This window comes from Mus musculus, chromosome 2 (genome assembly GCF_000001635.26).
Source record: "Mus musculus strain C57BL/6J chromosome 2, GRCm38.p6 C57BL/6J".
NCBI classification, from domain to species: Eukaryota; Metazoa; Chordata; class Mammalia; order Rodentia; family Muridae; genus Mus; species Mus musculus.
Genome location: NC_000068.7, coordinates 10,244,809 through 10,257,281, shown reverse-complemented (window position 1 = coordinate 10,257,281; position 12,473 = coordinate 10,244,809). Strand labels below are relative to the sequence as shown.

Here is a 12,473-nt window from a genome sequence, read left to right as displayed (position 1 = left end):
ACCCAGGAAGCAGGAAGCAACAGCAAGAGGGGCTGAGCTATAAAACCCCAAAGCCCATTTCCACAGACATAAATCCAGCAACATCTACCTCCTAAAGATATAACCTCCCCAAACAGCGACACCATCTGGGGACCATGTGTAAGTGCCTGAGCCACTGGAGGAGGGGGACACCTCATATTCAAACCACAACAGTTTCCATGGAAAGAAAATGACTTGCTTGGAAGAAACATCAAACCAGATGATAAGCAAAGTGTATGCAATTACCTGACCCAATAAGGACGAGGTGAAAGTCCAGGACATCCGAGTTCCCACAATGCCAAGAGGATCTGGACCCTCTCCTGTAGGTGACAGATGTGTAGGGACACAGAGAGGATAGGAGAAGTGACTCAGCAGTTAAGAGCACTTGTTGCTCTTCCAGAGGACTCAAATTAAGTCCCCAGCACCCACATGGGTCTGCTCACAGCTTTCTGGACTCCAGCTTTATAGGATCCAATGCTCTTTCCTGGCCTCTGTTAGCATCTGTGCATAACTAGTGTGCATGTGCACAGAGAGACACGTGTGCATGAATAAAAATATAATAAGGGCATAGGGATATCTCCTATAAATATTCTGTTCTCCACGTTACCCTTCAATGTCTCCACTTTACTGACTTATTGTATACAATTACATAACCCTTAAGTTGAGATGCATTCTGAGAAATGTATTGGAGGGTGACCCCCTCTTGTGCCAACATCATAGAATATAGACGCAAATCTAGATGGTATACTTTATTATACAACAATGCTACATAGCATATTGCATTGCTTCTAGAATATAAACATATTTAGTGTGACTATGAATCTTTAAGCAGCTATAACACAATGGTAAATATTTGTGCATGTGAATAGATCTAGACATTAGCTATAGAGTAGCAATACTGGGCAAGAGAATCTTCAATTCTGTTGTAACCTTACAGACTACTGTCGTAACCACCAGCGATAGACATCACTGAGATAAGAATACTTATGATCAGGACGGAAATGCAGACATTTCTACAAACAAGCATTGCGGTTAGAATGATCAAGTTTTATTTTCAGTAGCCCTGATTTCAGTTTCCCCTAAAAAATAAACACACTGTACTGTTTGTTTTTAGACATCATTTTTTTTTCTTACAAACTTTTAAGAAACAGAGTCTCTTGGGATGTGAACAATCTGTACCTACTTACTTGAAACAGGCTAAAATAAATATTTAACATTGCATCTCTAAGTATTTGGTTAGCTGTGTTATTGTATTTGCTGTTTATTTTAGCTGGACCACGTCCTTAGGCTTGTAGGACTCTTTCAGATCTTACAACAGCATTGCTTTTGTATATTCTGGGTAGCCCGAATAAAGGTGGAAACTCATGTTGTGGAGACTCTCTTTATTTCAGCAAGGCTGGGTTGCTTTATGAAGAATATTTTAAACTGGGCAGTTTAACCAAAATGCACTTATTACTTACAGTTTCAGAGACTGAGATGATCTGGATCAAGGCACAGATCTGGTGTGTGGCTCCTGGCTTCTACACAGCCACCTTTTTTAATGCTCTTATATGACAAAGAGGAGCAACTTTGTGTCTCTTATATCTTTTTTGTGTTTGTGTGTATGTGTGTTCATACGTGTAGGTACACATATATGTCCACGTGTTCATGCACATGTGGAGGCCAGAAGATAACCTTGGTTTCCATTCCTCAGATGACATCCTCTTTTTGTTTTTGAACAGATTGTTTCACTGGCCTGAGATTCACTAAGGACACTAAACTGACTGGCCAGCGAGCGCCAGGGATCAGCCTGCCTCAGCCTCCTCAGTACTGGGAATGGAAAGCGCATCACCCACACCTGACTTTTTTGAGTTCTGGTGGCTCAACTCAGTTTCTTGTGCTTGCAAGAGAATGCTTTACCAACCAGCCTCCCTGATTATTATTAACTAAACATTTTTTGAAAATTTCACATATGAATTCTCTATCTAAAGCATTTCCATACTCCCTCCCATCAGATTCTCCCATGTAAATTTCTTCTCATGAACACTCTAAACCAGTGTGTAAGAGCTCTGTTCTCAGGACTTGACCCCTTCTGAAAGACTCCACTTGGAGGGACCGTTACAGAGCAGATTTAGGCTTAAGGATGTGTGTTTTGAAAGGATGCTTTTAGTCCACAGCATTTATTTATTCAAAGAACCCTGTTCTTAATTTGTCTGTGAGAACATGCAGTTCAGGTTATAACACACACAAAGACAGACAGAAGAACAGACAGACAGACAGAAACACACACACACACACACACACACACACACACACACACACTTTGGATTTTCAGAAACAGGTTCTCAGCATAGTTCTCCCTACATATCCCTGGCTGTCCTGGAACTCACTATGTAGACCAGGTTGGCCTCAGAATCAGAGATCTGCCTGTCTCTGCCTCCTGAAGGTCAGGTAAATATTGACTGTGATTCCTGATTAAAAAAAAAACCATTGGCTGCAGTCTCTGGTTTCCAGATTTCCACATCCTCAGGGTGACTTTGGGGCCCAGAAGTGGTATCTCTATACTTCATCTTGCCAAACATCCCCAGCCTCCAGCTAGAAGTGGTAGATCATGGAAAGGTGGAATGGGAGAAGATACAGCAACACATGGATGGATGGATAGGAGGTAGTGAGATCACTGTATATGAAACTTTAGTGAGAAGTCTCTTTAAAATGACCCATTTCTATTCCTTTCTTCATTGGGGGAGGGGGTGGTACTGGAAGCCAAAGCCACAATTCTGCTCAACAACTCAGTTCACCGACTCTTCATAATTAAGTACTGCAATAACAACTTGATTTATCCCATTTAACTTCCACATTTGTCTTCAGCCCAGCCAATTGTTTATTTGGTGACCTCACACCCCATCTTTTACTAAATGCTCGAGGAAAAGAAATGCTTCACCAGGTAACAAAAGAATGCCAGGTCTAACATGTGAATCCTTCAGGTTCAACTGTACTCCTGCTCTAAGTCCTATGTGTGACTTGGGGAAAGTGGCTCAGCTGCCTCTGTTTCCCCATTTGAAATGACAGTCCTCTTCTTTGCAGGTATTGGAATTTTCTATCTACAACGCTTGTACCCAGTCAAATGAAAACTTTTCTGTTGGTGTTTGGTTGTGAGTCCTCAAATAGGATTTTCCAGCTATATGAGATAATTTAGATCGATAGATAGTAAATGGCTTTCAGGAAGAGAGAGAGATAAGGAGATAGAGAAAGAGAAAGAGAAAGAAAGAGAGAGTGAGCTACATTTGTAGAATATTTGCCTAAAGACAAAAGAAAGGGTTTTCTAGGTAAAATCTCTCAAACTTTTAGGTTGATTTGATTGCTGACAAAACAGTGAGGGATGGGCATCTTGCTGGAATCTCCCACGTGCTTCTGCTCCTAGACAACAGCAAGCAGAATCTGTTCTTGCCTAATGATACTCCTGTGTTGATGGTGAAGACAATATCTAGAACAACACACTCGTATTATCCTATCATCGCTCTGAGTGCAACCCAGGAGAGCCAGCCACCTGGCTCCAGAGCTGTCTCTCCAGTTGGGATTTATGTAATAGCAAGGTCCCAGGGACATGCCCTGGGGCCGGCCCTGGTTAGGCCTGGCTGAGGTCCTCCTTTTTCTAAGCCTGAAAAGATGGAAACATCTGGCAGCCATAAGGGTTGCTCATCTTTGCACTCCTGGCCTGAGAACGGACAGATGAGTCTGGGAACATGGGGAGTCAGATAAATAGCACAGCTGCCCGGCTGTGGCCTGGTGGGTTCATAGAACAGAAAGAGACCCACTCAAGCCCCAACTGGCTCTTGAGGCTGCTGGGTCAGACAGGAACATGTGGATGTCATTGTGCTGCTCAAACACTTCCCACAGGAAGGAAAACAATTTTCTTGATGCTGCTTTCTCTCCAAGTGCTAAGTGGCCTTCCTGTCTCACTGTAGAGAATATCATGGCGTGGTGCCTGATGGGAGAAATCTTATGTGGGGACACGTAGAGGCCTTCACTCTGGTGGTCCACATCAAAACACTCTTGCTTCCCCCATGCATGGTTTTCCCTTTCTCTGTTCAATCCTATCAGTCCCTGTTCACCTGTTTCCCAGCAGGCCACTCCCACACCAGCCCCAACATGGCGGAGAAGAACACAGGGTGTAAGAAGGGAGATCCGTGTTCTGCTGCATCTATCACCCTTGCTCTTGAATAGGATGGCTAGGCTAGATGGAGGAGAGTCACAATAATATTACACTTGTTACATCTTAGAAGCCCCCTTGGATTGCAACCCTCTCCTTAGTAGATTCACCTCTAAGTACCAGAACTAAAACTCACGCCAGTCTCCTAGCTCGTGCTCATTGGAGATGTGGGAATCTCTCCTCAGAGTTTCTTTCCCTTGGTTTATTCATTCACAAACTCATGCATATCTCTAATGTACTGGATCGCACCCCCTCCATTTTCCATGATATTCTCTTATGGTTTCCTTTGTCCCCAAAAGTCCCCACTCCACATGCCCTATCTTCGTGTTTCTTTATAAGTATGTGACTCTGCATTCAATTAGAATTGCTTGCTATAAATTGGGGGTTATTTCTTTGAGCAAGGGCAACTTAGCAGTGGCTTTGCAACTGAGGGATATGACCAGCCCCTTCTAGGAGCAGGGACTCATGATCCCTCTCCCCATCCTGGATGGGTCCTGTCTTCTTCAGCTAACCGCTGCTAGCCCATGGTGCAGCAGCCCTGTGTGCAGGCATGGGTCCACTTCCCTCTGAGAATGTACAGTTGATTCTTCCCACCCATAGGCTGAGCCGCTCACTCTAGGCTGCATCTGTCTGTCATGCACTGTTCTCATCTGATTTATTAGTTCCTGGGCCCCCAAAGGCAAAAACAAAATTTTCTGGAATTACAGAAAAACTAAACTGCTCTGAGTAGAAGGATTATTTTTCAACTAGCTGGCTCTCCGGCACTAAGGCAAGCCAGTAAAAGACATCCGTGGGGAGTTTTCCTATTTATTAAAATCACTTGGTTTATTGGAATAAATTGGAAAACACCCACCAGCAAGGCCAAGTGACCTGCAAAGGCAATCAGGACAAGATCAGTATCTGGGATATTGACTGGGCAAGTTTCCACAGTAGGAAAAAAATATCTTCTGCTAAGAAAATACCCAGTTGTTTAGAGATCCAATGTACAAACTATTTGTGTGGATAATTGGTAGTCTGGCCTCAATGTAAATGACCTTGGAAGGAGTGGTTGGGAGCACCATCTGGAGAAGGCAGCTGAAAAGAGATCTTCCTTCCTAAGCATTGAGATAGGGCAAAAAGCAGAGCGGCCAAACTCGGACACAGTTACACAGAAAACAAATGTCATGGCAACCCCTCTTCCTCATAAGGCATTACGTGACGGTAGAATAAGAGGGATAAGCCAGGTGCTACACGATTTTACTTAATTACTCTTCTTGGTGCTACCGTTTTTTTTTTGTTTGTTTGTTTGTTTTTTTTTTTATCTAGTATAGATGAGGAAGGCAGGAAGGGAAGTATTTGCATTTCAGCTTCCTGCCCTGACTCATTGCTCTAAGAGACATTGGACCTCCAGCTCACCAGGGGGCGGGCTACACAGTACAGCGCATAGCAAGAGCCAAGGTAGCCACACATAAAAAGAGTTGCGTCCAGAGTAGACCCAATATCCCTTCCCTTTTAGACACTCTCCTCATGGGGCCTGTCGGTCTCAGGTTTCCTGGGCGTGCTCAGGCCCAGTGCACTCTCTGTGTCAAACGGATGAGATGCCAGGTAGTCCTTATAGACACCGTCAATCAGCTTGGCAGCATTGTTTCTGTCAAACCAGCAGTCTACCTGTGCTTGCCCGTTGTAAATCTTCCTTTGTTTCCAGACCACTGGAACTCGGCGCCCTTTCACCTTCAGGATAGCCTCAGGCATCCCTTCTGCCCGAGGAAATGGCTGGTTACTAAGATTCTTGCCGTATTCCTCAGGAGCTCCTACAAGTTTGGCATCCTGGTTCAGGAACTGACCTGAGAGGGAAGAAAACTGATATAAGTTGAACGCAGAGAGCAGCTTCAATCTAATGGTGGTGGTGTCATGGACCACTGGTCCTAGGCTGGACCCTCCCTGGAGGCATGCATTCATTCATTGCCTAGTCTGTGGGAGTCCATGCACAGGACTATGTGAGGATGCAAATAATGAGATTCTCCTCATCGTGGTCCGCCTCTCCTGGAAACTGCCCAGTGGCTAATGCTGAGACAGCAAATGGAGTTCATTAGCATAATGTCCTGCTGAGTTGGGAAGGCAACATAGTAGCAGGTAAGTAGGACATAGAGCCAGGCCTCTGCTCTCCTTAGTAAGAGGTCCTCCCTCGTCCTACACACTCCTTGCAAGTAGGGATAACAATTGGCTCAGCTTACCCCTGACCCAGCCTCTGATTGCCCAGGTCAAGCGAGGGCATTGCATAGGCCAAGGGGGCCTGGATCTGCGTCTGTGGGATGGAGCATATGCTTGGCATGCAGACACGAGGAAACACAAAGATGCAAGCCCAAGTGACAGGAAATCCTGCCTTCTGAACGGAGCTCCGAAAGTGACTCAGTCTTTATTTTGGGGCCAAGGGCCCACATGAGATTGCACGTTGGAGAAGGCCAGCCAGCAGAGTCTGCCTGCATCTTACAACAATTCGGATGACTCCCTAGGAAAGGCATCCACCTCTCGTGCGCTGTGCTGGGCTGCCCTGGATCTCTCTCTTCTTTCAGAATGGCAAGAAACCAGCCCTTTGGATGACTGCTCCTTGTCTCTTTGAATTCTGGGAAGTCTAGTGAGAACTAGTGCATGAGACCTACGCCTGAAACAGGAATACAGTTTTCAGGGCTGGGGAGGTGCCTCAAAAACCCAGTGGGAGCATTTAAGGACAATACTCGGGCTTATTCTCTGACCCCCTTCCCCAACATACATATGTACCCCACACATACATGAACACATATACGCATACAGAAAAGCAATCTAATTACTAATGATATCCAAGGCTGAGTGTCGCTGCTGAGCTGAGCTGACTGCTTCTCCTGCCCTATTGCTACATAATACAATTCTTAATAAGGAAGGATCTCTTACCCAGGAGAATAGAGGCGAGGCCTGGCTCTATGTCCTACTTACCTGCTACTACGTTGCCTTTCCATCTTAGTAGGACACTATGCTAATGAACTCCATTTGCTGTCTCAGCATTAGCCACTGGGCAGTTTCCAGGAGAGGCGGACCACGATGAGGAGAGGCTCATCTCTCTCCTCCCTACGAAGTCTGTTGCATGGACTCCATCACAGACTGGGCCACGAATGAGTGAATGTCCCCATAGTGGGTCCAGCTTAGGTCCAGCGGTCCATAAAAAAACCCTCACATATGAAGTTGGGCTTTCTGCATGTGAAGATCCAGCATCCATGTCAACCATGGGGAAACGTGCACTGATAGTGAACAAGTAGACTTTCTTCTTGTTCTCCATCGTTCTGTAAACAGTGCAGTATCACATCTAATTTCGTAGCACTGACATTGCTTTGAAGTTATTTAGAATAGGGGAGATTGTGAGCCGGTTTTATGTAAATTTTGCACCTTTTATTACACTCTTTGAGCATCCTTGGATTCTAGTAGTTGTGAAAGATCCTGAAACCATGGCTCTGGCGGATGCTGAGGGATAACTTAACATAGAACGGTCACGCCCTCACTGTAAATTCCTGTCACGTTCATGATAGTGGCGAGAGGAGCTTCCTTTTAGGAAACCCAATTCTACCCTCTGGTCACAGACAGAGCACGCAGCCACCTACCTAGCAGTCCGTGGCAGTTGTCGGAGAGACCTCTGCTGTTGGCGATGTAGAAGCCCAGGTGGTCTCTCTGGAAGGGTGCTGGGTTTTTGTACAGGTGGATGAGGATGACAAAGGCAATGTTGCCCTGGATGACCACGGTGATGTTGGCATTGGCAGACACTGACACCTCCAATCCTCGACTCCCTACTACCACGCTCTGGTTGCAGGGGAGTACCAGCCTGTCCCCACCGTCCAGGATGACCCTGCTTGGTGTGATCTCCAGGTAAGATCTCTCTGGCCGGTTGATGAGGATGGTGATGGTGCGGAAGTAGGTGCGCTGTTTCTTGTGACCATTCGGAGGTGCGGGGGCCCCAATAAGCTCGCCATTCACAGTCACACCTCAGAGGCCAGGAAAACAGTGGTTAGAAAACTCATGTCTATTTTCCGGCTGAAGGCATCTGTTATGGTTTGGGCATGAACTGCCTCTCCAAAAGGCACGTGAAAAAAAAGGCTAATCTCTCAGGTGGGTGTTGTAAGAGGTTTTGGAAAGTAGGAGGTTGGGTGGAGCAGGTCACTTGGAAGATGAACACTTGGGATATCTTGTGGCAGCCATACTGTTTCTCTGATATTGATTTGGTTTCACAAGGGACCGAGGTGCATATTTTACACACCAAAGCAGACCTGGCCTCCAGTTTCTCCCAGAATCCCTCAGTTCCTACTTGGCATACATTGTTCCCAGCCCTGGGGCTGGGCTGCCCTCCCCCGAGATGCTCCTCCCTATATAATCCAGATGTTATTGTTGCTCTGTGCATCCTTTCTCTCTTTCTCTCTCTCTCCCCTCCCCTCTCCTTTCCTCACAGTGACGTCCCTGGCCTTGGTTCCTGGGGGCAGTGAACTTGCCCACCCGAGAGCAGCTTCCCAAGAAACCTGCCTTTAATACAGTCTAATCTGGTTTAAATTGACTCGTTTCACTTGTGTCAAAGAAATAACCTATCACCTACCACCCATGAGGAGATCCCTATCTGTCCCATACTCTACCACTGCGATGCTTTGCCTCGCCATGGGCCCAGAATTGATGGAGTCAAGGATTATGAACTCTGAAACTGGAGGCCAAACTAAAATTTTCTCCCTTAAGTTTTTGATGTCACACGTTTTATAACTTTTACAGAAAACCATAGATAGTGTCTAATGAATTTCCTTCCACCTTTGTTGTCTTTGTATCTACCACTAAGACTGTGGTCTGGACTCGACCTATGGGCCACTTGGTTTCTGACTGAGCAAGTGAATGCATGGAGCCAAGAATGAGATTCCCTCCATGTTCAAATACAGGAATAAGGACTAGGTTTGGGTCAAGCTGCCAGAGAAAGTGGTTAATACCTTCATGTACCTTCATTACTGTGTCACTCAGGTGTCTGTTGTATGGCACTGTGTCTACACAATAGGCATTGATTGGGTCTACAAGCTAGCAATAATTATAATTTAGAGATTCTTTGATGTCCCTGAGCAGGATCCAAATTTCAAATGGCTTTTCATTTAGAAGGCCAGTCACTTCTATCTAATATGTGTTTACTCTTGGATAAATCAGTTAAGATATTAATCTGAAGTTCCTTGTCTTATAAAACTAGAAGTTTGAAACCTAAGGAAACTTGGGGATATATCACAGAAAGAGGCTTATGTGAAAGCCATCACGTGCCGTTGAATGCAACTCCTTCTCTGTTTATTTCATTATAAGCACAACTGCAACTTTCCAGACATCCGTGGGATCTGGGGGCTAGATCCCAGAGTTCAGTGGTGTGCCATTGAACAATAAGCAGATGCCATTGTACGTGAAAAATCTGGGGATGAATTCGGTGATTTATGCTCTATGCTTTGCTTTCAAGGAAAAGAGGTAACTTTCGCTAATAAAAGGCTGCTACAATTCCTGTTTTCTTTGCTTTAGGATAACCTTTGATAAGACTTGGAAATTTCTTAGATGCCTTAAGAGAAAAGTCTCTTTGATGCAGCAAAGATGTGAAGAGAGGAGAAATCCCAGCCTGAAAAGACACCCTGCTCCTGGGCCTCAAAGCTCTAACACCTGCAAGCTGATTTCATGGTTTAGACTCGTCAATAGAGAAACCACAGAAGAGCCTTGTGGTGCCAATTGTTCTTGCTATGACAAATGCCTAACAGAAATAAGAGAGGGAAGGTTGATTTTGGTTCATGGCTTCAGAGGGATTTCAGTTTATTAGGTAAAGAAGGCAGGGAGGAGACAGCTCTCTCTTTGGTAGTAGAGATGTGTGAGCCTTAGTGGGGAACCAGGAAGCAGATAGCATTGCAGCACGGAGCCAGGTAAAACATATGTGCCCCTCCCCCCCAAGGGGGAGGACTCACTTCCTTCAAGAATCATAGGACTCACTTGCTTCAAGTAAGCCCTTGTATGCTAAGCGTTCTATAGCTTCCCGAACAGTGTTGTCACCTGAAGACAAAGCACTCAAAACATGAACTGTGAAGGATGCTACACATTCAAACCTTACCAGGCTCTTATGAACGAGCGCCTCCAGGAAGCGGGAGGGGTAAGCCACTGGGTCAATGCCAGATGCTCCTCAAATTAGAAATTTATTTATTTATTAGAGATTTAACTCTAGATTAGAAAGGCCTGTGTAGTGGTGAGCCTTGTCAACTTAATACAACCTAGAATAACTGAGAAAAGAGTCTCAAGGTTGGCCAAGGGCCATGACTTCAGGATGATGTCTTAATTAAGCTGATGTGGGAAGGCCTAGCCTACTGTGGGCAGCACCATTCCCTAGGCAGCAAGGGTGTCCCAAACTGTATGAGAGTAATTTCTTTCTGTTCTTGACGGTGAATATGATATGACTAGCTTCTTCAAGTTCCTGTCTCTTTTACTTCCTCATGTAATGGAGTGTAACCTGGAATTATGGGATAAAACAAGCCCTTTCTCCCCCCAGATTGCTTTTGGTCAAGGCATTTTAGCACAACAGCCAAAAGGAAGTGAGGGCAGCCTCCAAGAAAACAATCTGATGAAGGAGATCAGGGACTAAACTTCATGTAGTTACATCACAAATGTCACAACTTTTCTTGCCAAGACAGTTAGTACCTAACGCTATTAGAAGGTGCATGCTAAAGCTGGTCCTCACAGTGCTGTGCTATGTGATTGTCCCTAAGCAACGTTACCTGCACTGCACTCAAAAAGCATTTTCTATGCTCATTTCTTTCACTTGGTCCCTCTTTATATCCAGGGCGGGGATGGGGGTGGTAAAGCCCTTTTCAAGTATATTTGTGAACTGTGTGTTTAATGTCTAGAATATAGGTCTCTAGGACTATGACCTTCCTACCACCATAGCTTCTGAATGAGAAGATGTAATGATACTAAGATGCGATGCATTTCTACAACACTTGAGTGTTTCTATTCATGATTCAGTTGAAGCTTTGTTGTTGTTGTTGTTTTTTCAAGACAGGGTTTTTCTGTATATCCCTGGTTGTCCTGGAACTCACTTTGTAGACCAGGCTGGCCTCAAACTCAGAAATCTGCCTACCTCCTACTATGTAACAGTTTGTGAGTCAAGCAGAATATTACTACATCCATTTCACAAGATGGACACTAAAGACGCTATGGTGCACGTCTAAGGCCATACTAGGAGTATAAAGTAACGGGCTCGAATATGTGTCCAGAAACTTTGTACAGTTCCTTTACCAATCATCGGTGCCCACTGAGCATCTAGACTGTCTCTCTTCTGTAACTGGCCATTTAGAGAACGTCTCCTTTCTATAACTGGCCATTCATCTTCAGCACAGAGTATGAAACATCCACCCTCTTTGTCTAGGGACCACAAGGGAAGGCAGAACTTACCAGAGTTCAGATGATCAGAGACCAGACGTAGGATGTCCCCCGGCTCTCCGTCGATGTTAAAGCAGACAGTGAGTTTGCTTAGGGGGAAATCCACTACAAAATGAGGATCACCATCCACTACCAGGAGCAAGGGAAAAAGAAAAGGAAGAAAAGTTCATTGGCTAAAGACTACTTTATGTTATCAGATGGAGCATTTGTTTAATCATAATCGTAAGGCTGCAAGAACAGTGTCCTTGATCCTAAATAAGAAGAAGGTACAGAGGAGTAACGACGGCCCAAGGTTACTCAGTCGGCACACAGTGAGGGCACACTGACTTCTGTTCTCCTGAATTCAGATGTGACGGTGTTGCCATCACGCTCCAGACAACTAGGCTTTAAGAGGTAAGATGATATAAAAAGAGAGAGGAGATTTTCGATGAATTTCCAATGACTACTGAGTTTGACTTCCCATGGGGGCACCCATACCAATTTCTTTGTCCATTAACATCTAATCAAGGGACAAAGACACCAAGCTGGAAAAATGGCTCAGTAGCTAAGAGCACTGGCTCTTTTCTCCCCTCGAGAACCTAACTTCAGTTTCCAGTACCTACATGGAAGCTCACAACCATCCATAACTCTTGTTGCAGGGAATCTGACCCCCTCCTCTGGTATCTTTGGGCACTGCATGTAACTGTTACACAGAAGTACATGCAGGTAGAACCCTTAAGCTCATAAAATAAGAATACATAAATCTTTTTAAAAAAAATGAATAACTTTCCTTGTCTATGGTAACAATCACACGGAAAATACTCTTTCTCCAACATAGTCTGATGCGTCCAACCCTCATCCCGAG

The 12,473-nt window shown here is 44.9% G+C and overlaps 1 protein-coding gene across 2 annotated transcripts in view; it reads right to left on the bottom strand.

Moving 5' to 3' along the window:
• Window positions 1-752: 752 nt before the first annotated feature.
• The window catches only part of Itih5 (inter-alpha (globulin) inhibitor H5), a 102,994-nt gene continuing 91,273 nt past the window's right edge, over window positions 753-12,473 (bottom strand). For both annotated transcript variants that reach the window (XM_006497435.1, NM_172471.2), the window contains 3 exons: window positions 11,642-11,758; window positions 7,816-8,193; window positions 753-6,030 (listed from right to left, as the gene is read on the bottom strand). In XM_006497435.1, the coding sequence (XP_006497498.1) occupies window positions 5,699-6,030; window positions 7,816-8,193; window positions 11,642-11,758 (827 nt within the window). In that variant the 3' untranslated portion in view covers window positions 753-5,698. The remainder of the gene's footprint in view (window positions 6,031-7,815; window positions 8,194-11,641; window positions 11,759-12,473) is intronic.